Here is a 26,727-nt window from a genome sequence, read left to right on the forward strand (position 1 = left end):
AACGAGCCTCTCCCACCTCCCCAGGTGGAGGTTTCTCAGCTACACCCCAGCGCTTCACTCGGCCACCTGAGTTGCTCCCGCTCCTGCGGCACAGGGCCTCGCTCGGCCAGCTGAATTGCGCCTGCTCTTGTTATTACAGCGTCTCACCCGCCATCCGGATGAATTGCACCCACTCATGCAGTACAGCGACAGGCGGCTGCCACGGAGCTCAGGAAATGGCGGTCGGCTCCACAGACTTGGGCCTGGCCTGCAAGGATGGCTCTGGGCAACCCTGGAACTCGGACGCTTGACGGCGTGGGGTGCACTGGAAGGGAGAGGCGGCGCGAACGAGCCTCCCCACCTCCCCAGGTGGAGGTTTCTCAGCTACACCCCAGCGCTTCACTCAGCCACCTGAGTTGCGCCCGCTCCTGCAGCACAGGGCATCGCTCGACCAGCTGAATTGCGCCTGCTCTTGTTATTACAGCGTCTCACCCGCCATCCGGATGAATTGCACCCACTCTTGCAGTACAGCGAGAGGCGGCTGCCACGGAGTTCAGGAAATGGCAGTCGGCTCCAGAGACTTGGGCCTGGCCTGCAAGGATGGCTCTGGGCAACCCTGGAACTCGGACGCTTGACTGCTAGGGCATGGGCCCCATTCCCAAAAGCGTCCCCTCAGCCTTGAAGATTCTACAAGAGTCACCGGGGCCCCCGACTCCCGCAGACTTCCGGTGGGGATCGATTGCCATGATTGCTCGCGGAATGGCCACTACATAGCCACGGAATGCTCTCATGCTGACGCCAGCTTCAGTCTGAAACATCCAGAAACACTGTAGACTACCAATTCGATCAGTTCCGGTGGAGCCCCAACGTGACCCGGTAGAGAAGAACTTGCCCTCCCCTCTTTGACTGATGGTTCTTGTTGCCTGTCCCTTCTGTCATATCACGCGCCGCGTTAGCGCACCCGGATGTGCTCCGGTGCGCGAGACGCGAAAAGCAGCTACCCGGAAGCGATCCGGGGAGCGGCGCGGAGCGGAGCGCGTAACGTAAGCATAACAGGTCATGTGACTTGTTAATAAAACTTTTCATTGGTTCATTTCACTTTTGGGTTCGTAATGATGTAAGGCTAGGTCATGTGACCTAAAAATAACACTTTTCATTGGTTAAGAACTATTTTTTGTCCCAAATGATGAAAACCCCTCCTTGTTTCCTCACTCTGACTTTCATCTTTGTGAGAGGAAGACCTTTTTTCATCACTTAGCAATAGCAAGTGTTGTAGCTTCAGCTGGTGCATCCCCACCACCACCACCACCTCCTAGGAAGAGAGTACCACCTCCTCATGTGGTGGTTGAGCAAGAGGTGCCCCCCCCCCACACCTTCATGTTGCCTGATTCGGCCAGCTCAATTGATCGAGCATGAGACTCTGTTGTGATCTGAAGAACCGCTGCCTGCGGTGCCTCACTGAGACGCTTGACGGAGGCCCCCGAGGGGCGGTGTAGTGCCGCGGACTGGGAGGGGGCGCTTGGCTCCTGCCCCCTCCCCAAGTCTCGCTCGGCCAGCTGAGTTGCGACCACTCTTGCAGCCTACGACATGGAGAGGCCAGGGCGTTGACTAGGCGGGGCCTCCGGCCGCAACCACAGTGCCAACGATTGCTGCTGACGGAGGGGAGCCTTGCCGGTGAGAGCCACTGATCTGAAGAACGGCTGCCTGCGGTGCCTCCCTGAACCGCTTGACGGAGGCCCCCCAGGGGCGGTGTGGTGGCGTGGACTGGGAGGGGGCGCTTGGCTCCTGCCCCCTCCCCAAGTCTTGTTGCCCTGGTGTGGCCTGAGATCGCCCCCGACATAGGCGGCCTGCTCCCGGGGTCCAGCGGAACTTTTTGCCTTTTGGTGGCTCTGCTATTCTGCACCTTGTCCCACAATCAGTTTGACCTGAAGACACGTCCTGCGGTGCCCTCGCAATGCGGCCTGGTCCCTGAATGTGTGCAGGGGGACGGTATTGATTGGATCAAGATGGCGGCTTCACACAAAGCTGACTCAAGTGTTGCTGCTGATGCTATGCAAACAAAAACTGGTTTTCAGTTTGTACTTTCTTCAGGATTTTTCCATCCAAGGCTGGTTGAGAGTTTGTAGAACGATGGCTTCAGATTTTCAACATACTACTCTTCAACATTCTTCATAAATGTAACAATGTGAGACTCACTAAGAGAACGGCCGTTTATCTTTCCTTTCAAAATGCTGCCAACAATATTTTCTGAATGGAAGACACCATCTTGTAGCATAAAAGGCTGCGTCAAGGGTGGTATTGCCCAGAATGTCTTGTTTTCTAGTACTCGTAATGACGAAGCCAGAAAAGCCGAAAGGGATTCTGGTCCTGCCGCTACTTATTGGAGACATTGAACTATACTCTGGACCTGCCTGGCCTCGACCAAAATGGCGCCAGTATGGGAGCGACTTGCAACTCCTTATGACGTTCTAGTTACTTAGCCTTGACGTTATGGGGGATGTATGCGGTCTTTGTGCACATGGCGGGCGGGGAAGGGTACTGACTGGGAATACGGACAACCCTATTGATGTCGATTTTTCATTATTATTATTGTATTAATAAAGCTTCGAAGTAATGTTACCCATAAAACTCGCCCATGGTGTGCGTATGGACGATTTTATTGTAACTGATCCTGTTATACGTTCAATTAAAAAACAACATTCACTGATCCTGCAACCGTTTTTTTCACGTTTAGTTTTTTCAATTAAATGACTCGCTTGTTACATACTCCCATACCCCTGGCTTTTGAAAGACACCATCTTGTAGAATAAACGCCTGCGTCAAGGGTGGTATTGCCCAGAATGTCTTGTTTTCTAGTGCTCGTAATAACGAAGCCAGAACTGCCGAAAGGGATTCTGGTCCTGATGCTTCTTATTGGAGACATTAAACTATACTCTGGACCTGCCTGGCCTCGACCAAAATGGCGCCAGTATGGGAGCAACTTGCATCTCCTTATGACGTTCTAATTACTTAGCCTTGACGTTATGGGGGATGTATGCGGTCTTTGTGCACATGGCGAGCGGGGAAGGGTACTGACTGGGAATACGGACAACCCTATTGATGTCGATTTTTCATTATTGATTATTGTATTAATAAAGCTTCAAAGTAATGTAACCCATGATACTCGCCCATGGTGTGCGTATGGACGATTTTATTGTAACTGATCCTGTAATACTTTCAATTAAAAAATAAACCTTCACTGATCCTACAACCGTTTGTCACGTTTAGTTTTTTCAATTAAATGGCTCGCTTGTTACATACTCCTATACCCCTGGCTTTTGAAAGACACCATCTTGAGGAATAAAGAGCTGCGTCAAGGGTGGTATTGCCCAGAATGTCTTGTTTTCTATTGCTCGTAATGACGAAGCCAGAACTGCCGAAAGGGATTCTGGTCCTGCCGCTACTTATTGGAGACATTGAACTATACTCTGAACCTGCCTGGCCTCGACCAAAATGGCGCCAGTATGGGAGCGACTTCAACTCCTTATGACGTTCTAGTTACTTAGCCTTGACGTTATGGGGGATGTATGCGGTCTTTATGCACATGGCGGGCGGGGAAGGGTACTGACTGGGAATACAGACAACCCTATTGATGTCGATTTTTCATTATTGATTATTGTATTAATAAAGCTTCGAAATAATGTTACCCATGATACTCGCCCATGGTGTGCGTATGTTCGATTTTATTGTAACTGATCCTGTTATACTTTCAATTATAAAATCAACCTTCACTGATCCTGCAACCGTTTGTCATGTTTAGTTTTTTCAATTAAATGGCTCGCTTGTTAAATACTCCTATACCCCTGGCTTTTGACCCTTTCCTACGCGCGGTCTGTACTACCGCCCTCGGGCGATCTATGTAATGAACAGACTACCATTGCCGAAACACAAGGGAATGCATCTCAGGGAGATAAGTCAAATACGTGGTAGATAAAAACATTTTCGTGTTTATGCACGCTGATGTGCTTTGAACGATGCCCCCCCCCTTCCCTCCTCATCATTTAGATTACCACCGCCCATTGCACAAAAGCGTACCGGGCGCTCCCCACACCAAAAAAAAACGATTTTCTTTTTCTTTTTTTTTGCCCCGCGGGCGCGGGGCCCTTTTAAAGCCTTCACATCAAACCTAGGGGGTCAGGGAGGATCTACTATGCCCCCTTACGGTCATTTCCCCCTTCGTTTTGGCCTCCTCTTGTCTCTCGATCCTACCGAGAGACAAGATGGCGGCCGCTCCGGACTGTTTAGAATGTTGACAGACACCGGAGAGCCAATCAGCTTCGCGAAGTTCCGTTTCGCGTCAAGTACGCGAACCGGAGCGCTACCCGGAGCGCTGTCACAGATATATATATTTTTTTGAACGTTAATTTATCAAAATCCACTGGAGCACATATATTGAGACCTAGCAAAGGCACATCGGGCTAGCAGTCCCTACAATTTTGCCAAGTTTCATGCAAATCCATTCAGCCGTTCGAGCTAAAAGTGAGGCCAACCGCCCTATGGAAATTAACATGGGAAAAATGCGTTTTGAGACACCCCTTTTTTCTCGGCCCCCCCTTGACGAACCCCCCCAAATTTTCAGGAGCTGCTCAGAAACAAAATGTGCCATTTTCCAAAAAATGTCAGCCAATTCCGTGTTCAAACGCCAAAGTTATTAGACATAGAATTTTCAAAAATCCCATAGAGAAAAAATCCTAACTATATATACCTACTGGCGACCTCCACTTTGCCAGGGGCCTCCGGTCCTGCAGGGGGGGCTCATGGCCAAGAATGGAGATCCTGGAAGGAGACGGGTTTCCCATCAAACATGCAGTTCCTACTAGGAAGTAAGGAACTACACAAAAATAGTGACCTCTGAAGCATAGGAGAGGTATAAAAAGAGACAATGAAATGTAAAGAGAGGAAGAAAGATGGGTCCACCGAGGTGAGAGGTAGAGACTGGCAGAAATAGAGGTAGCATTAGAGATGAGTTATAGACAGAATTACAGAGAAATTAATTATAGGGAATTATATATAGAGATACCGAGAAATAAATGGGGGTGTATATGTAGAGTTGAAGGAGTGAGACAGAGTGGGGTAGAGAGAGTGAGAGAGGTAGAGTGAAAGAGATGATTTAGCGAGAGAAATAAGATAGAATTAAAGAGAGAAGAGTTAAAGAGTAAGATGAAGATGAGAGAGAGGAAATACAGATAGTGAAGTAATAGAGGAAGGTGAGATGGAAAGCTGCAGAAAGGAATAGAAAGGGGCAAGTTAGAGAGAGAGGGGCATATTACCAAGCAATAACGATAATTATCGCAATTGCTTGGTTAGAGACTAAAATTTACCGCTGAGCTGCGGCAATTTTTATCGCAGATAAACCTTGGTATCACCAAGGTTTATCGCAAATGCGATAAAAATCAGCCGCAATGCATAAATATCACTGAAATGTCAGTGATATTCATGCATTACCGAGCTAATGCTCTTAGCCATGTTAGCCACCTCCCACTAGATAACATGGCTAAGAACTGCTCAGGGCTCAGGGCAGGTGTTAACTTTTGGAGATATTCGCGTTTAGCGCGAATATCTCCAAAAGTTGGTAATAGGAGATAGCGATGTTAGCGACTGTTTCCAGTCACTAACATCTTGGCACGCCCACTTTGCATGTCATTGACATGCAAAGTGGGGCCCAAGATGGTCGCTATCTACTACTAGCTGTTGCTAACTGGTGTTAGCGACAGCTAGGTAATAGGGAGATAATTTTATCTCTGCTTTCTTGGCTTTTAAAGACAAAAAAGCAGAGATAAACCCCCATGATAATATGCCCCACAGTTGGGGGAGAAATAGGTCATAGAGAGATATATATGTAGAGGTGGGCACAGAGGGCTAGAGAGAGAAATTAGATTGTGACAGAGAGCTAGAACCATATGCGGTCTAGTGAAGTATATTCCGAGATAGGATAGGTAGAAATAGTTGAGGTAGACTGAGATAGGTGAAGAGAGCATGTACATAGAGATGCAGGGATAGGTAGGTAGAGAGAGAGGGGGAGAGAGAGAGAGAGAGAGAGAGAGAGAGAGAGAGAGAGAGATAAAGCCTGCACTTGAGGCAGATGAGATATGGGATATGGTTAAGTAAGAAAAGAGACATGAGTATTCCATTGTATTATTTCTTTCATTCTATAACGGTGCAAAATTAAAAATAAAGGATTAAATATGTATCCTGGTGGCATTAAATCAGCGTTGAGCAACCCTAGCATGTGTTGGACCCGTTCTTAACTGGGTGGGATTGGAGGAGTAGGAAGGCGGAGGTCGGCTCTGCTTTCCGACACGCCCCTCGTTCAGGAGCTCCACGTATGCCGGCAAATTCTTTGGTTTTGGTGCACGGACTGCACAACGTGGCGCCCCTCCGACCTGGACTGTTGGTAAAGGTATCGGGGAGAGGGAGCAGATTGTCTGCTGACAGGGTTGCCTGGCAACGATGCAATCCGCCAAGGAGATCCCGCTAATCTATAGGAGCGTCACACTGGAGAACATTATTGTATGCCAGGGTGGGTCACTGTACCTTGCTTTGGACTCCGAAAGGGCATGCTCCAAGCAGCAGGATCTGTGTTCAGCATCCGGGGACTTCGGAGTAGGAAAGCGGCAAAACACTCGAAGGATGGAACTTTCCTTGTCCGCTTTCTACCGCTACAACACCTAGCCAATGAGAGTCCTTGGTAGGACTTATAAAAAAAGCTCTGTGAAAGACTGTCATTTTGAAGCACACACCAGACACCCTGCACTGAAGAAGGCAACCGCCGAAACCCGTCTGCAAGGGGCTGAGAACTGTGTGCACATCGCGCTATTTCCTTGCTGTATCCTGGTGGCATTAAATCAGCGTTGAGCAACCCTAGCATGTGTCGGACCTGTTCTTAACTGGGCGAGATTGGAGGAGTATGAAGGCGGAGGTCGGCTCTGCATTTCCGACACGCCCCTCGTTCAGGAGCTCCACGTATGCCGATAAATCCTTTGGTTTTGGTGCAGGGACTGCACAACGTGGTGCCCCCCTGACCTGGACTGTTGGTAAAGGTATCGGGGAAAGGGCGCAGATTGTCTGCTGACATGGTTACCTGGCAACGATGCAATCCGCCAAGGAGATCCCGCTAATCTATAGGAGCGTCACACTGGAGAACATTATTGTATGCCAGGGTGGGTCACTGTACCTTGCTTTGGACTCCGAAAGGGCATGCTCCATGCAGCGGGATCTGTGTTCAGCATCCGGGAACTTCGGAGTAGAAAAGCGGCAAAACACTCGAAGGATGGAACTTTCCCTGTCCGCTTTCTACCGCTACAACACCTAGCCAATGAGAGTCCGCGGTAGGACTTATAAAAAAAGCCCTGCGAAAGACTGTCATTTTGAAGCACACACCGGACACCCTGCACTGAAGAAGGCAACCGCCGAAACGCGTCTGCAAGGGGCTGAGAACTGTGTGCACATTGCGCTATTACCTTGCTCTATCCTGGTGGCATTAAATCAGCGTTGAGCAACCCTAGCATGTGTCGGACCCGTTCTTAACTGGGCGGGATTGGAGGAGTATGAAAGCGGAGGTCGGCTCTACATTTCTGACACGCACCTCATTCAGGAGCTCCACGTATGACGGCAAATTCTTTGGTTTTGGTGCACGGACTGCACAACGTGGCGCCCCCCCGACCTGGACTGTTGGTAAAGGTATCGGGGAGAGGGAGCAGATTGTCTGCTGACAGGGTTGCCTGGCAACGATGCAATCCCCCAAGGAGATCCCGCTAATCTATAGGAGCGTCACACTGGAGAACATTATTGTATGCCAGGGTGGGTCACTGTACCTTGCTTTGGACTCCAAAAGGGCATGCTCCATACAGCGGGATCTGTGTTCAGCATCCGGGGACTTCAGAGTAGGAAAGCGGCAAAACACTCGAAGGAGGGAACTTTCCCTGTCCGCTTTCTACCGCTACAACACCTAACCAATGAGAGTCCTCGGTAGGACTTATAAAAAAAGCCCCCGAAAGACTGTCATTTTGAAGCACACACCAGACATCCAGCACTGAAGAAGGCAACCGCCGAAACGCGTCTGCAAGGGGCTGAGAACTGTGTGCACATCGCGCTATGTCCTTGCTGTATCCTGGTGGCATTAAATCAGCGTTGAGCAACCCTAGCATGTGTCGGACCCGTTTTTAACTGGGCGGGATTGGAGGAATATATATATATATACATATATATATATATATATATATATATATATATATATATATATATATATATATATATATATATATATATATATATATATATATATATATATGTATATATATATATATATATGTGTATATATATATATATATATGTATATATATATATATATATATATATATATATATATATATATATATATATATATATATATATATATATATATATAAATATATTTCCAAGGAACACTCCTCCGCAAGAAAGAGAAGAGGCCCAAGTGGGGAAACAAAAGAGGACTTTATTCTTAGCACAAGTTGTGGCGAATGCATTTCGGCATCATTGCCTTCCTCAGCGCCTGGGGTGCTAACAAGATGCAGGCCTTTACTTCCGGATTTAAATATCCCGCCCCATCTTGGTGAATTGCGTGCCACTCCTCCCCCAGGTAAGTTGAATCAAACCAGTCACTGCAAAGCGCACCCGATGTCATGGCGCCTGCAAGTCCCACAATGCACTGTTCTTGAAGCATCGGAGCCGCGGGGTAGATAGGTGCGATACTGATAGCAACGCCTTCACTGTGTCCCTCGAACTTGGTCCTCTTGAGTCCCCAGAGCCACATCAACCCCCATATGCACCGGGAGCCATTAAGCGGGGATCGGCAGCACAGCCCCACCCAACGTGCAGCTACTAACCACAACACCGCTGTAATTCTCCCTGGTGCCTGGATGGTGAGCCAAGGTCGTTCCAGTCACCTGGATGCCGAAGAAAATCCACAGAAGTAGAGGCCAATCAAGCCAAGGCCAACTTTGAGATGTGGGGGCCTCTTGTGCGCGATACTGGCACTCGCCAAAGAACACTCCTCAGCAAGAAGAGAAGAGGCCTAAGTGGGGAAACAAAAGAGGACTTTATTCTTAGCACAGGTTGTGGCGAATGCATTTCGGCGTCATTGCCTTCCTCAGCACCTGGGGTGCTAACAAGATGCAGGCCTTTACTTCCGGTTTAAATATCCCGCCCCATTTGTTGAATTGCGTGCCGCTCCTCCCCCAGGTAAGTTGAATCAAACCAGTCACTGCAAATATATATATATATCAGCATGTGATCAAGGCCCTTTCATGGATGAAACGCGTCATGGTGGTTTTGGTGTCGGGCACGCAATAAAGAAAATCGCACCATCCAGTGGGTTTGCCTTGTCATTTTACTACACAATTTGAAGACGTTCCTACCATACATATATATATATATATATATATATATATATATTCACTGAAAAAACCATAGGTTATAGACCATATATAGTTAGGAATTCGCATTTACAAAACCTTATTTTACTCACACAAAACCATTGAAATTCCATATATAGTTAGTTGCACTAACTATATATCGCGCACCCGCAATCCACTGCTGATGATGTCACATATTACATCATTCATGACATGGTCAGTGACATCACTGATGACATCACTGATGACATCTCAAATGACATCACTGATGACATCTCAAATGACATCACTGATGACATCACTGATGACATCTCATTTGACATTACTGATCACATCACTGATGATATCATTCATGTGATAATACGATGAACCTCTTCAGACTCTAATATAACCTTAGATACAATCAGTGTAAACAGACACTCACAGACTGTCACTCATCCATGGAGTTACTCACACACCTAGTCAGTCAATCAAAGAATCAATCACACCTCCATTTCCTCAACTATACAGTTATACAAACTTTACTTATTCAAACATATACTAACACATATTAACTCTCTTATACAATCCCTGATACAAGTTCACAATGATCCATACAGCCACTCACACATTCACTGGCTCTTATGCACAGTTATTTATATATGTCAACTCTCACATGTACTGTGTTTTACATATGTACTTACTTTGACATGTAGCACTGAGATATCCATTCACTCACCAATACACTCATGCACACAGTCAACCGCCCATACAGCTGTTTCCACATGCACTTTTGAAACCATACATCTAGTGAATCAACTGCTCACACATCTATGCACAGAGTCATACACCTCCCAGCCACCCACACACACACTCAGTCTCCCATACAAATACTTGGGCAACCAATCAATAACCCATATAGTTACTCATATAGCTACTTATCAACACATGCAACAGTTTACAGAACAACAGACATAATGATGCACAAATTAAGACAGTTTAGTCACTAACCCATGCACTCAGTGAGACACATTTAATCACTCACTCATACAGTCAGTCATGCACCTACTAAATCCTTCATCCATACACTTATACATCCACTCATTCTTCAATATGTAAGACATATTTTAACTTTACAGAAACATACAGTCACTGGATGTTGTCATCAGTGATGTCATCAGTGATGTCATTTGAGATGTCATCAGTGATGTCATCAGTGATGTCACTGACCATGTCATGAATGATGTAATATGTGACATCATCAGCAGTGGATTGCGGGTGCGCGATATATAGTTAGTGCAACTAACTATATATGGAATTTCAATGGTTTTGTGTGAGTAAAATAAGGTTTTGTAAATGCGAATTCCTAACTATATATGGTCTATAACCTATGGTTTTTTCAGTGAATTTTCAAGGTTTTGTAAATGCTAATTCCTAACTATATATGGTCTATAACCTATGGTTTTTTCAGTGAATTTTCAAGGTTTTGTAAATGCTAATTCCTAACTATATATGGTCTATAGCCTATGGTTTTTTCAGTGAATATATATATATACATACATATATAAACATATATCATCTGTATATCTATATAAATACAAACATAAATGCATGCATACATATACTTATATGCATTTTAGGGTTGTTAGGGCGTTTTCGTGTGTATTATGTTGCTTTTTTAGGGCTTTTGGGTCAATTAAGTAGGGTTCCCGGAGCCTAGGGCTGAGGGGCCGGTTCAGTTTCGTGCGTATTGGTGTTGGCAAGGTTTTGAGGGATTTTGGCGGTTTTTGGTCGAGATTTGGCCGTTTTATGGCTTTTTTTGTGTTTGCGGGGGCGCGTATTCGGGTTGAAATTCGTCCCCGTTCCAGTGGATGGATTGGGCTGATTTTTGGTGAGATGTTAGGGAATCGCTGGAACTAGTTTCCAGCCAAGTTTGAAGCGGATCGGAGCAGTGGAAGTGCTTTAAAGAGCAATTTTTGTGCGGAGTAGCGAATTGTCATGTTATTCAATGGGAGTTTTTGGTGCGCATGGAGAAGGTGAATTTGGGGTGTTCCAGTTGCGCTAGAGGGACGGGGCTTGGGTGAGCTGTAAGGAGAGTGGATCGGCAGGTGTGCCGAATTTTTGGGATTTGTTGGCCGAAGGGAAGGGTGTGATTGGGCAAAGTCGATTTGGTGAAAACGGTGCGTTATTTACATGAAAGTTGAAAAAACACTAATAAAAGCAAAGCTAAAAAGCCACCTCATTACAAACAGAATGGCTTTAACTTAAATGAGGGCGAGATCTATTGCATTTTCAATGCTTGTTTACTTTGGTTCCATCAAGAAGGCATTCAGATGTGTCACACATTTGCCATAAATTCTGAATGTTAGCACTCTAGTTGCACATTAGATCACTGTAGTAAAGCTACTGCTCACCAGGGACGTCTGCTGCTGGTATTCAAAGTGCATGTTTCAGTCTGCATGTCAGAATTTTTTTAATGAAATAGAAGAGGATTTGAGAAGTCACTCAAAATGATCCCTAATTTTTCTTTCTGAAGCACTAATCATACTTTCTATGGCAAAATTAACCCCCTCATGTTGTTCCTTTTTAAATTGAGTGTCTTCAGACTTACCACTTCATTCCAATCAAGATGGCTTCTGGTGTGCCATACTTTTGTCATAAGTAAGACTGTTAGCGCTCTAGTTGTTCTTTAGAACACTCTGGGACATTCTGTCATTGGGCTATACTTGGGGTACATCTGGGTGATATTTGGGCTACATTTAGGCTCTTTTGTCTCTGGTGGCCATCTTGCGAGACTATGTCAGAATTTTTTAATGAAATTGAAGAGGGTTTGAGAAGTCACTCAAAATGTGCCCTAATTTTTCTTTCTGCAGCACTAATCATAATTCATATGGCAACATATACCCCCTCATTTTGTTCCTTTTTAAATTAAATGTTTTAAGAGTTACCACTTTATTCCAATCAAGATGGCTTCAGGTGTGCCATACCTTTGTAATAAGTAGGACTGTTAGCGCTCTAGTTGTTCTTTAGAACACTCTGGGACATTCTGTCATTGGGCTATACTTGGGCTACATCTGGGTGATATTTGGGCTACATTTGGGCTCTTTTGTCTCTGGTGGCCATTTTGGGAGACTGCATGTCAGAATTTTTTAATGAAATAGAAGAGGATTTGAAAAGTCACTCAAAATGTGCCCTAATTTTTCTTTCTGCAGCACTAATAATACCTTCTATTGCATAATATACCCCCTCATTTTGTTCCTTTTTAAATTAAATGTCTTAAGAGTTACCACTTTATTCCCATCACGATGGCTCCAGGTGTGCTATACCTTTGTAATAAGTAGGACTGTTAGCGCTCTAGTTGTTCTTTAGAACACTCTGGGACATTCTGTCATTGGGCTATACTTGGGCTACATCTGGGTGATATTTGGGCTACATTTGGGCTCTTTTGTCTCTGGTGGCCATTTTGGGAGACTGCATGTCAGAATGTTTTAATGAAATAGAAAAGGATTTGAGAAGTCACTCAAAATGTGCCCTAATTTTTCATTCTGCAGCACTAATCATACTTTCTATGGCAAAATATACCCCCTCATGTTGTTTCTTTTTAAATTAAATGTTTTAAGAGTTACCACTTTATTCCAATCAAGATGGCTTCAGGTGTGCCATACCTTTGTAATAAGTAGGACTGTTAGCGCTCTAGTTGTTCTTTAGAACACTCTGGGACATTCTGTCATTGGGCTATACTTGGGCTACATCTGGGTGATATTTGGGCTACATTTGGGCTCTTTTGTCTCTGGTGGCCATTTTGGGAGACTGCATGTCAGAATGTTTTAATGAAATAGAAAAGGATTTGAGAAGTCACTCAAAATGTGCCCTAATTTTTCTTTCTGCAGCACTAATCATACTTTCTATGGCAAAATATACCCCCTCATGTTGTTTCTTTTTAAATTAAATGTTTTAAGAGTTACCACTTTATTCCAATCAAGATGGCTTCAGGTGTGCCATACCTTTGTAATAAGTAGGACTGTTAGCGCTCTAGTTGTTCTTTAGAACACTCTAGGAGGCTGCAGTAGAACACAAAGGAATCAACTGACAGTCTCTGTCCTTGTTGGATGTACATGTTTTACTGAGAATGTCAGACTTCATTTTCACATGACTGAGAAAGATAATGTGAATTTACAGAAAATATGCTTTCAGTTTAGCTTATAGATCCCCTTCCAAACCACTGTGGGAAAATCATGAGATATTAGTTTTCTTTCAAACAATATTCATGATATCACAGCAGAAGGTTTTTTCACATGGTAAAATCACCTTAGAACCCACCACAATTCCTAAAACGAGTATGGTACCATCAACAAATGATTTATAATGTAACTAAAGTCCTAAAACCCTCTATTAACTACAATGCTTTTTAATGAGGTGCTATCATGTATATTGGTCCCAAGATGGCTGCCAACACTTCTTGGATGAAGTGCTGAGAGCCAATCAGATCAGATGTGTGGTTAGGCTCCGCCCAGATATATATATTTTTTTGAACCTAAATTACTCAAAATCCACTGGAGCACATATATTGAGACCTAGCAAAGGCACATCAGGCTAACAGTCCCTACAATTTTGCCAAGTTTCGTGCAAATCCATTCAGCCGTTCGAGCTAAAAGTGAGGCCAACCGCCCTATGGAAATTAACATGGGAAAAATGCGTTTTGGGACCCCCCTTTTTTCTCGGCCCCCCCTTGATGAAACCCCCCCAAATTGTCAGGGGCTGCTCAGAAACAAAATGTTCCATTTTCCTGAAAATTTCAGCCAATTCCGTCCACAAACGCCAAAGTTATTAGACATAGAATTTTCAAAAATCCCATAGAGAAAAAATCCTAACTATATATACCTACTGGCGACCGCCAGTAGGTAATATATATATATATATATATATATATATATTCTAGCAGCCCGTCCCGACCTTGTCCAGGAGCAATCATGCTTCAGGGCCCCCCCCCGCCCTGATGTTGTCCGTGGGTCCCCTGGATCCTTCCTTCATATATTGCAGGATTATACCTCTATGTTTCCTTTGTACGCTTTTGTAACCTGCACACGTCACATTTTGCTCATGTAATGCACCGTTTGCTAGCTCTTGTATTTCTTTGGCTCACGATTCTCACTTTTGTAATGCACTCACTTTTGTAATGCACGGTTTGCTACCTCTTTTGCTTCATTTAATGCTCACTGCTCCTCCCCGCCTGTATTTCACCTACGCTCACCACTCCTCCCCGCCACTTTTTCCTCATGTAATGCACCGTTTGTTACCTCTTGTATGTTGTTGGCTCACGATTCTAACTTTTGTACGATTCTCACTTTTGTAATGCACTCACTTTTGTAACGTCCATGGGTCCCCCGGAGCCTTCCTTCATATATTGCAGTATTATACCTCTATGTTTCCTTTGTACGCTTTTGTAACCTGCACACGTCACTTTTTCCTCATGTAATGCACCATTTGCTAGCTCTTGTATTTTGTTGGCTCACGATTTTCACTTTTGTAATGCACGGTTTGCTAACTCTTTTGCTTCTTTTAATGCTCACCGCTCCTCCCCGCCTGAATTTCACCTACGCTCACCGCTCCTTCCCGCCACTTTTTCCTCATGTAATGCACCGTTTGTTACCTCTTGTATGTTGTTGGCTCACGATTCTAACTTTTGCAATGCACTCACTTTTGCCGTTCGCTACCTCTTTTGCTTCATTTAATGCTCAGCGCTCCTCCCCGCCTGTATTTCACATATGCTCACCGCTCCTCTCCGCCTGTATTTCACCTACGCTCACCGCTCCTCCCCGCCTGTATTTCACCTACGCTCACCGCTCCTCCCCACCTGTAGCTTTTGTATTTCACCAACCTCATCCGCCGCTCACCGCTCCTCCTCGCCAGTCCGCCGCTCCTCGCTGCTCCTCACCGGCTGTCCGCCGCTCCTCACCGCCTGTCCGCTGCTCCTCCCTGACGGTCCACCGCTCCGCCCGCGCTGATGTCCGCCGCTCCTCCCTGGCTCCTGAAGTCAGCACGCACGTCGCGGCCGGCCGGCGCCACTTCCAAGGGACTACTTTTTTTTTTTAAGTCAATATTTTAAATAACGTGTATTTTTTTATTTTGTATAGTCTATGTCCATCTACAGACCCTGCCAATTACAACAATGTATCAGGTGTTTGGATTGGCGCTGTGGTTCCCGAGGTTACCCACCTCAAAGGTTCAAAGTTCTTCCTTTATAATAGTAGTATATATATATATATATAATATATATATATTTTTTTTCTAACTTAATTGCCCCACCAGTTGCTTGGCCCAGTTAAGGTTTGTCAAGCGGAGCATGCACACTTCTCTGTCGTCCTTTAAAATGAAAAAAAAAAAGAAGCTGCTTTTATGCACACCGATATTACAGTTGGACTTCTTGTTGCAACAGTCCCTTTTCATGTGGTCTTTGAAGGTGGGGACTGTGGGGCATATTATCAAGCACGGCGTTAACATTATCACCGCTTTAGCAGCAGAAAACTGCGGCTAAAGCGGCGATAATGGGCTTGATAATACGCTGTAGAGAATGCCTATAAAAAGCCCATGTTCACACCAGAACATAGGCTTCTATGGGAATTCACAAGGACGTATTATCAAGCCCATTATCGCCACTTTAGCAACAGTTTTCTGCTGCTAAAGCAGCGATAATGTTAATGCTGTTCTGTGATAATATGCCCCCCCCAGTGCTTTAAAACGAATCTGAACTCGGAAAAGAAATTTGGTATGGACTTGGGCCAAGTACCCTACTACAAATCAAACCGGTAGCTGGTGTGAGTAATTTGAAAGTTTTGCTGACATCAGAGAACTGGCTCCTAGGCACTACCTTTCTATATTTCAGTCAGCAAGGAAAAAAAGGCATTGAGAAGTTACTCCTGAAGTGGCAAAAACTGTTTTGCAACAGCGACAATAGACGCCGGGTGATACTTACATCAGACATATGTTGTTAACTTTATGCAAATTTGATTACATTTCCCCTTCTGTGAGTTATGTGGAAGCTTCTGTGAAACGAAGATGCTGTTTTGTATTTTGCTGTTCTGTTATTTAAAATGCACATCTATGCATGTTATAACATTTTTCAAATGTGTTAATTGTATCTCATTTTTTGGTAAAGGATGATGATCTAGAAACAGATTTAAATAAACTGAAGCCTAAGAATGTACTTGATCGCCCCTTGGAGGAACTTGAGCAGTACGAAGCTCTGTGCCCGGAACTCTTCGATGGCTTCCAGGTAAGATAGCTGGGCTGCTATTTCTAAATAAATATCCTTGCTGAAATCGAGGTGTTTTTCATAATGGTTATTCAATTTAGAGCCATTCAACGAGCAGGTATACCCCTTTAACTATTATGTTCTTGTCCATCTTCCTCATATCAGTCCTTACTATGTGAACTTCATGAGCGATTACTCCTGTGGAAAGAATGTTCACCAAGATGAATAAACTGTTTCCCATCCTTTCAAAATGGACTCTTCCTTTATTCCCATATTCCTCATGAAGAGGTAGCCGACCATCCCCTGTGTTTTGGTTCTGTAAAGTTTTGTCACCAGGCACAGGTGAGTAGTACAGTTATTGTTAGGTTTCGCTTTTACTATCAGCAAAAAAGGCTTTTTAAAATGGTCAGCTTTAGCAACCTTAGATTTCGTAAATATTTCAGTCAGAGGTCTTGCTCTAGCAAACTCAGTACACAGGCTACTGCATAAGGAGTGTACTCCTGCTACAGAGGTGTTTGAGATCTTCTAATTAAAAAATTCCGAGACTCTTCATAATTCATCCCAAACACATTTCATACAAGAAACAGAGGGGCTTATTACCAACAACTAGCGAAAATTGGCTTAGCGTCAATTTTTCTATCGCCAAGCATCGCCAGATTTTATCGCTGAGATAACGTGCTATTAGCAACGTTTATTTCAAAAGTGATAAAATACTTGGCGATTGCGACAAAATGCATGAATATCGCTGAGAATACAGCGATATTCGCGCATTAGCGATGAAATGCTCTTAGCCATGTTATCCACCTCCTATTGGATAACATGGCTAAGAACTGGTCTGGGCAGGTGTTAATATTTGGAGATATTCGAGCTTAGCGCGAATATTTCCATCGCTATGCCTGCCGGGCACTATATTCAAAAGGAGATATTCCCCTTCCCTTTGTAGGAACAGTTACCACCTAGTGAGTGTTAAATTATGTTATTCCTCATGTGACATTCATGATGTTAACACTTGAATTGATAAAGCCATTTTTAAACACTGGAGATTTCCTTGCATCGCTGTACCTTCATGTTCCAGTCTATCAAACTTTGAAGCAGTATCTCCGCTTTTGTGTTGAAGGCGAAAATTATTAATTCATAGTTCTCCTGTTTGGACTATCAACTACGCCAGGAGTGTTCACAAGCATTTTGGCATTTTGTCCCTCTCGATGACCAGACAAGTCAACGCCGTCTCATCATCGTGTTTCAACATCCTACGCATGCTCCGAAAGATCTTCCGTTGGATCCCCACCGAAACCAGGAAGACAGTCACCCAGGCACTCGTCACCAGCCGACTGGACTACGGAAACACCCTCTACACCGGAACCACAGTCAAACTGCAGAAAAGACTCCAATGCATCCAGAACGCCTCCGCACGACTCATACTGGACATCCCCCGACACAGCCACATCTCCAGACACCTGAGAGACCTGCACTGGCTCTCCGTCAGCAAGAGAATCACGTTACGTCTCCTCACCCATGCACAAAAAGCCCTCCACGACCTGGGCCCCAGGTACCTCAACAACGCCTGACCTTCTACACTCCCGCCCGCCAGCTACGATCGACCAGCCACGCCCTTCTTCGCCATTCGAAGAGCCACCATGGAGGAAGATCCTTCTCCTACCTGGCAGCCAGAACCTGGAACTCCCTCCCCATCCACCTCCGTCTTACCCAAGACCACCTCTCCTTCAGGACGCAACTTAAGACCTGGTTGTTCGAGCAGTAGCGGACCCCTGTCCCCCAAGCGCCTTGAGACCCTCCGGGCGAGTAGCGCGCTATACAAATTTCTTGATTGATTGATTGATTGATTGGCACCATTGATAAGTCTAATTTGTTATAAAGAAATACAAGTCTTTCTTATGTAGATGGCAAATTAATTTGTCATTGGAGCCACCTCAGAGAGGACACAGTCCCAGGGAAGTGGTCCTGTCAACAAGCAGCATGTTCTTATAATTGGAGAAAATTCAAAACAGTGTAATTAGCTCTCCTAATGTTTTCACCAGCAACAGGGTACCACAATTTCATGTCAGTACAGGAAGTCATGTGGTTATGGGGTATATCAATCTCCAGGGGATTCTTGGGAGCAGTTGCTCGGATTGCATGCAAAACTGATCACATCTTGGACTGAGAGCAATCTCTTATCTCTGAAGGCAGAGTTTCTTACAGAGAAGGAGGAAGGGTTCTGCAGACCACCTGAGCAGTCTTTCTCTCCTCTCATTTACATCATTATATTTGACTCACAAAGTATTCTAGCAGTCTGTGAAGAGGTTTGGCCTTCCAGTGATAGATTTATTTGCATTGAATGAGAATCCTCGTCCACCTTGCTTCTGCACAATTATTCAATGTCAACAGGCATGGAAATTAGATCCAATTTCATTAATTACCATGGCAAAATGAAAGTCTGTATAACTTTCTCCCCATAGCATTGATTTTGAAAGTGTCTAACAGCAGATCAAGAAGTGTTAGAAGCTTGCACGCACTGATACATGCACTAACCTGCAATCTGAGAGCCAACGCGGGCGATGCGTTTTGTGACGACAGTCTGACCACTCCCCTCAGTGATCTGCCACGGAAACAGAGATACTGTTTGCCATTTTGGGCACCCTAGGGAATAGGGGTGTGGAAAAAACGATAAATACAGCCTATTGGTCTGTTGATCTGTTCTTGACCCTAGGTGTGTCTGATACCCTCTCAGGATATTCAATGGAAGTCAGTCTGGTGGTGATTCCTGCAATCTAGGTAGAGAAGGAAGAGTGCATATTCTATTAAGTTACTTTAACCAGTGATCTTATCTTTCACTCTGCATCCACACAATCTATCCACACTTCTAGCCAGTATAAGGATGCCTTTCCTATACTCTTACTCACATGTATGCTCAGGCTGTATGCTTCATCACAGAAATAAGGAGCTAAAACAAGGGGTTGAAGTGTCACTCCTTTCATATTCCAATCGAGTCTTTAAACTCGCCACTGACCCACTGTCGTGTTAAGTGAGCCTTCAGGATTATCAGTAAGTTTGTAACTCATGCTTTTTCTTTAATTTCTACATAAAGTATCTTCTCTTTCTGAGATCAACCACATTGGCCTAGCGCTTAAATCTCTGATTATCGTTCTGGAACAGGCTCTAAAGTGTTAACCTCAACGAGAGTTTATTCACTCATACAAATGCATAGTCAGTTGTAACCATGAGCTAATTCACTCTCCCAAATACAGAGACATCAGCGGTTACCGTGAGTTTAGGCACTCTCCATAATGTACAATAGTTAGTGGTGCCACATTCAAGTGCTAATGCTTTAGTCACATAGATGTTGTCTCCGTGCTGCCAGTGTGCTGGAAATGACAGTTGCAGCCAAACTGCTGGTGTCGGAGCTTTCAGAAGATAGGCAAGGATCACGGAAGGAAGTTGTTAGTAATTCCATGTTGGAAGCAATGTCCTTACTTTCTACTTTTCCGTCAGTTAGCGATGCAAAACCATTGGTCAATCACTCTGCCTCCAAATCATCTGAAGGGGGTACAACTGTCACAACAATGGTATGCTCTCTGCAACTCGGGGTATAGCTGTGAAACGTATGAATTTAGAAGACAAAGATTCTTACTTGGAGTTAGCATCTTTGAGTCAGCAATCCTGCAATCCTGACAGCTATCTACATTATAATTGTCCTATTGGTGACGATCTTTTATTAGAGAGTATAGGGAAAGAGATTCATCAGGATAATCGACTGATCATATGCATGTTTTTGATTTTTTGAAAAATGATTTATTTTTTGGTTTAGCGGTGTCTATCCCTTCATGCTCAATGACCAGCAAACAGAATATGCAGTACTCCTGATTTAGAGTCAATAGCTCTGTTAGTGTCTGGACTGTTGAAAAGTTTTTCCTGGCGAGACTAGTGATTCATTGGGGCATATTACCAAGCAATAGCGATAATTATCGGCAATAATGCATGAATATCGCTGAAAAATCTGTGATATTCAGGAATTACCGAGCTAATGCTTTTACCCATGTTATCCACCTCCCTTTGGATAACATGTTCTGGGCAGGTGTTAGCTTTTGGAGATATTCGCGCTTAGCGCGAATATCTCCAAAAGTTGGTAATAGGAGATAGTGATGTTAGCGACTGTTTCCAGTCGCTAACATCTTGGCACGCCCACTTTGCATGTCATTAGTGATAAATTTCACTGACATGCAAAGCGAAGGCCAAGATGGTTGCTATCTCCTGCTAGCTGTCGCTAACTGGTGTTAGCGACAGCTAGGTAATAGGGAAATAATTTTATCTCAGCTTTCTTGGCTTTTAAAGCCAAAAAGCGGAGATAAACCCCCTTGATAATATGCCCCCCCCTGTTCTTTACAATTCTGGGATCTGCTTCAAGTCATTTCGTCTTGTAGTATAATTATCCAGTTAGTAGCTCTTTTACCTTCGAGGCCATCTTTGAATTTTTTCCGGATAAGGTGATTCCTAATTCTAGTCCTAAATTTGTTCCAAAAGTTCCTTCAACTTTTCATTTTTAGAGAGAGTTAGTTTTGCTGATGTTTGTTTCCATTTCCTCCCTTGCTGGAGGCGGAGTGTTTGTATACCCTAGACGTTAATAGAGGTTTCATGATCTACTTCCGTTTTGTAAACTTTCATGTTTCAGGTCAGGAGCTGAAGCTGTTGTTGTCAAATTTGAGTAGGTGGTGAAAGCAAGCAATTATAATAGCCTCTGATAGACAAGAAAAAACTTAACTAGATAGGTGAAGAGGAGGTTGATAAGAGGGATTGTAGCTTTCTGGTGGCATTGAGAGGAGCCTCTATGTTGGACATTTATAATCCAGCAACATGGTCGTCCCCTGACACTTTCATGAAACAATATAAACTGCAGCTATGGATAAGTAACTGCTGCCTTTGGGACGTGTTCTGAATTCATTGCTGAAGGAGTATTTTGATTGATTCACTTCAGTTAATTAAATTCTCCACAGCATGAAATATATGTGTAATGCTTGAAGTCAGTTTCTGGACTTAGGTGTCAACTCATGATTTAAGAACTGTGACGAGGAAGACCAGGTTTAGGAATAATGATAATTTGTTAACATAAAAAGCAATTTCTACAACAGTAACAGTGCCTTCTTCAAATCAATACCATTGTCTTTATTTTCTATTATGAATATCGAGTCTGATATTTGTCATAATTATGCTGTCAAAGAACAGGTGCACTTTCACAGCTCAAGCACTAGTTCTGAGGTAATTAATGTGTGTTCACTCTGCTTGATTGATTGTCGGCATCCTTAGTGTGAAAAATATGCCTAATAGATTTGATAGGGTATTTATTTACAACCTTAGGCCTTTATCCTTTAAACATACATATTCCTTTTAAATCATAAGATGAGTGGGTTTAGCACATCCATTATTTATTTATTTATTTATTTATTTATATGCTTGTATAGCGCAAGACTCGATCACCGTAGGGGTATTTCCGCGCTTGGCTCGTCAGTATATATCCAGAGCAGTGCCTTTAGACGTGCGGGAAAGGTTTATGCTGTCAGAAACAGATGTTTTTTTAATGTCTACCTAAAATTTAAATGATTCGGGTTTTGTCTCAAATTGAGGGGAAGTTTGTTCCATAGGGTGGGGCCTATGTACGAGAGTGCTCGGCCACCTTGCCTTGCCCTTTTGATAGATGGAATTTTTAACAAGGATTGATTGCTAGAGCGCAAAGAGCGCGCAGGTTTGTAAAACTCAAATTTTTCAGTCACATATTGTGGCCCTAAACCGTAGAGACATTTGCGTATAGTACAGCAAATTTTGAACCTTGTCCGTTGACGGATAGGCAGCCAGTAAAGTTTTTCCAGAAGCGGAAAGGAGGGAGTTCTAGGTGGAACATTAGGAGTTCTGCGCAACTTGTAATGTGCTTAGCACATCTTCATTGGCAGATATCAGTAGGCCGTTACAATAATCCAGCCTACTGACTACAAGGGCCTGGACAAGACTTTTTCTATGGACGTCTGGCAGGAATGGAAACACACACTTCAGAAGTCCAATTGTCCGGAAGCATGAGCCAGTCACCTGGTTCACATGCTCCTTCAGTAGCAATCCCTGGTCCATTCGTACACCCAGATTTTTTACTGTCTGCTTGGGAATGGGAACAGGTCCCAAATCCAAAGGCCACTAGTCTGGTGACCATTGGAGAGGGGCCTCTCCAAAAAGCATGACCTCAGTCTTGCCCACATTGCATTGTAGGCAGTTGGAGGCCATCCAGCTGGACACCGCTCTCATACCCCCAGCAAAGGAGTGTTTAATTGCTGGAGTGAGAGTGTGGAATGGAAACAAGAGCTGAGTGTCGTCAGCGTACGAGACTGGCGTAAATCCATATGTTCTCACAATGTCAGCAAGGGGGGCCACATACACATTAAATAATGTTGGTCTTAGACATGAGCCCTGTGGAACCCCTTGGTGAGCTCCCTCGATGTCGAGCGATAGGAGCCTAAACTGACGCTTTGTGAGCGGCCGGAGAGAAAGCTCTCAAACCAGGACAGCGCCAAACCTCCTATCCCCACCTTCTGCAGACGATCCCGTAAGATACCATGTGACACCGTGTCGAAGGCAGCGGACAAGTCCAACAGCACCAGAATCATTATAACATGTGCCCTTCATTATGTTTAAACTAAAGCTATTGGCTTGGGCAAAGCTTTTCACAAAAACAAATTAAATTGAGTTCAACAAGTGTAGGAAGCCAACTCTGTATATACTGTACCAAGAAGAGGAATAGTGTGCACAGAGTCCAGTGAGTCCCCAAAGGTATTACAGAGGTTAAAGTAGATAATACCTTACTCTCAATTTAGTGGTAGCTGGGAAGAGCAGTTAGGCTTATCAGATGGCAGTGTGAATGCATTTGTTGTACACACTCATTCAAGACAAGAACATACACTCTAGGCCAATGGTTGTAAAAATATTACTTTAGTTAGTTTAATTTTAGGAACCAAGTGAACTCAGTAACAGACAAGTAGACTTTCCAATTACACAATATTTAAAAAATTCTTGGTAATAGGTTTGTATTGCATCAACCAATACATTTCACATATATGAAACACATTTTAGTCTAGTAGAAATTACTTTGAATACAGCCCACCACTGAGTGCAATGTCGGACATGGGGACTGTGGCCACTCGAAAGGTGTGGAATTTAGTCTCAGTGCCAAGGCGGGCCATACCGGCAATGATATTCACCCTTACGGGCAGCAAGGGCGGTGAGTGGGATAGGCTTCAGCAGGTGCACAACACAAGTACGTCACCCTCGCTGGCGGTTGGTTGCTGTAGATCAGAGGGGTTTTTGCCGGCGTCAGACCCTCGTGGGGTGGTTGCTGTCAGACAGGAGGTGACCGAGGAGGCTGACCTGGGCTGTGAACAGCTACGCTTGTGAGGCGGGGAGGATCCCTCGAGGTCGTGGAGGCCATCTGGCTGTGGTGCTTGTTCTGACAGGATAGAAACGCATCAGCACAAGTGCCAGTCATCTACCACTGTGGCCTTTGGAGGTCTTGGGTAGCAGTTAGTCGCCTTGACACAAGTGTCGGTCCTCAACTGCGGTGGCTCTTGGAGTTCTTTTGTAGCAGGGAGTCACGTCGACACAAGTGTCGATCCTTCCTGTGGTGGTTCTTGTAAGTCTTGTATCCTCTAGTCCAGAGATTTTGGCACTTTGGCCAAGATCCAATGTATCTTTGAAGCCGGGCACGGTTTCTGGAAGGACAGCCGGTCCAGTGGGTGAGTCGGGTGCAGTTGGTGTAGGTACTTGCTGCGTTTGGTCTGCAGAGGCTCAGTTCGTGGTCCAGCAGCGATCTTGTTCCATCTTCTTCTTTGTTCCATAGAATCTGAGGAACAATGTTCAGCGGAGCCCTTAACTACTAAATTTAAGGACATGACAGTGGTCAGGGCAGTAACTAATGGCTAAAGTCCCCTATAGTTGACTACACCATTTGGGGAGAAGGGCAGATCCCTGCTCCTATCGTGCCTAATTCTCCAATTTAAGATGGAGTATTTCTAAGAGAGGGTTTCACCTCAGCTGCAGGTGACCCTAGGGATGTGCCAGGCTGAGGTGGACACTCTTAGTCTGCTCACTAATTGTCCAGTCTGTCCTGCTGCTAAAAAGGGGGGCTGACAGGAGGGTGGGTATTTCCACTAGTTGGAGCTGCCCAAATTAGCACATCACAAGGTGAGAGCCTCTGAGGCGCATCGCCAACAGTTGCTGTTCCTGCCCGGGGAGGTGTAAAGCACCTCCACCCAGAGCAGGCTTTGTTCCTGACCTTTGAGAGCACAAAGGCTCTCACCCCATGAGGTCAGAAACCTGTCTGGTGGTGGCTGGCTGGGACCAGTCAGCCAATAAACTAGAAGTTGGTTGTTTTTCAGGGGGCATCTTTAAGATGTAGTCTGAGTACATTTTATAATATTTCCAACACTGGCATCAGTGGGGGTTTATTATTCTGAGCAGTTTGGTTCCAAACTTCCCCGTTTTTAGTAAAGCCATCATGGTGCTGTGAAATTGTAATGACATGCCCCTAGCCCCTGTTCTAAAATGGCTTCACTGCTCTTACAATGTCTGTGAATGGCACAGACACTGTAGGGGCATATTGCTCATGCAGCTATGCCCACCCCTGTGGTATGGTGCAACCTGCCTTAGTGATGTAAGGCCTGCTAGAGGGGTGACTTACCCTTGCCATAGACAGTGTTGGGGGGCATGGCGCACAGAGATGTCTGTCATTTGGACTCTTGAATTTGGTCTGCACCAAAAAGTGTAGCCTGCAATGGCAGTGTGTGGCCATTAGGATGAGAGATCTCTAAGGGTGGCATAATACATACTGCAGAGGACCTCTCTGGTCACAAGACCCTTGGTACCAGGGGTTCCTTTTACAGGGGACTTACATGCAGCCTGGAGGTGTGCCAAATGTGGGAACAAAGGTACAGTTTTGGGAAAGAACGCAGGTGCTGGGGCCTGGTTAGCGGGTTGCAGCACACACTCTGTCAAATTAGCAATAGGAATATCTAGCAGTTAGGGGGTAACTATGCAAAAAGGGACACTTTCCTACAACAAGTAATCAGTCATAACCCACAACACAGTGGGCCTACACTCCCAGGTTCCACTCACAAAACTAGATCTCAAATAATGGTTTGCATAACTGTCCTTCTCTCTTCTGGTCCCTCTTTTTATTCCTACACATGGTGTTTTTCAGGGCTCACTACTGCTCAGGAATATAATCTAAATGTGTCCTATTCCTCCAGCAGAATTTTAGAAATATGGAAATGTTTGACCCAAACTGGGACTCATGGGACTGCTACTGCAGCAGTCAAGACAAGCTTTTGTTTCTTAATTGTTACCTTAATTGCACTGAAGGTTGGGTGTTTTTACTTTCTTTTATGACAGCACATGTGCTTTGCTATCTTCTAGACATATATTTCTCCTGTGGATACTCATACAATTTATTCAGATGGGGCCGTGTCCACCGATACACCACTCACACAACTTTACTGACAGCAATGCAATGAATCTCTTTTTCTTCCTGGCTGCTCAGATTCTCTCTGATTCTTTGTTCCTGGAAGGGGTGGGACAAGGCAGTGCTCCTGGCAGTCCTGGGCATAACCTCCTGGGGTAAGGATGAGGTTCTGTGCCATTCTCATGAATTGCAGGATGAATTCAAAATTCCCCTACTTCAAGCTGGGAATTTTTAAAATAATGGAAGCTTGCTGAACGGTGCTACACCAGGACTTAACAACAAGTGACTTTCAAGGTAGAAACCCATAATTGCACTTTATGCTTTCTTACAGCTGTGAGGGCATTGACTCAAGGCTCAATGACATAGTTCACAATGCTGCACATGAGCAGATAGTTTTTTTCGGAATATCTTGGGTCCTGCTTTCCTTGTTCTGCTGGATTTTTGCTGTTGGGCTCATGCTGGGGTCTGTACCCACATATAATCTAATATAGAGAAATTCTGCTGGCTTTCACAGTCTCCAGCACTTAAGCATTCTCTTCCGTAAATGGTGCTTTGAATCGCCGTATTGTACAACTCTTGAAGAGTCCAGTCCA

General features: G+C 44.6%; 1 protein-coding gene across 2 annotated transcripts in view; it reads left to right on the forward strand.

Annotated features, from left to right (window-relative positions):
• Window positions 1–26,727, forward strand: part of AGBL1 (AGBL carboxypeptidase 1) — a 3,462,078-nt gene that overhangs the window by 951,113 nt on the left and 2,484,238 nt on the right. For both annotated transcript variants that reach the window (XM_086958112.1, XM_086958114.1), the window contains exon 10: window positions 16,549–16,665. In XM_086958112.1, the coding sequence (XP_086814238.1) occupies window positions 16,549–16,665 (117 nt within the window). The remainder of the gene's footprint in view (window positions 1–16,548; window positions 16,666–26,727) is intronic.

The sequence above is a fragment of the Lissotriton vulgaris genome, chromosome 2_1, assembly GCF_964263255.1.
Source record: "Lissotriton vulgaris chromosome 2_1, aLisVul1.2, whole genome shotgun sequence".
In the NCBI taxonomy this organism is placed as follows: Eukaryota; Metazoa; Chordata; class Amphibia; order Caudata; family Salamandridae; genus Lissotriton; species Lissotriton vulgaris.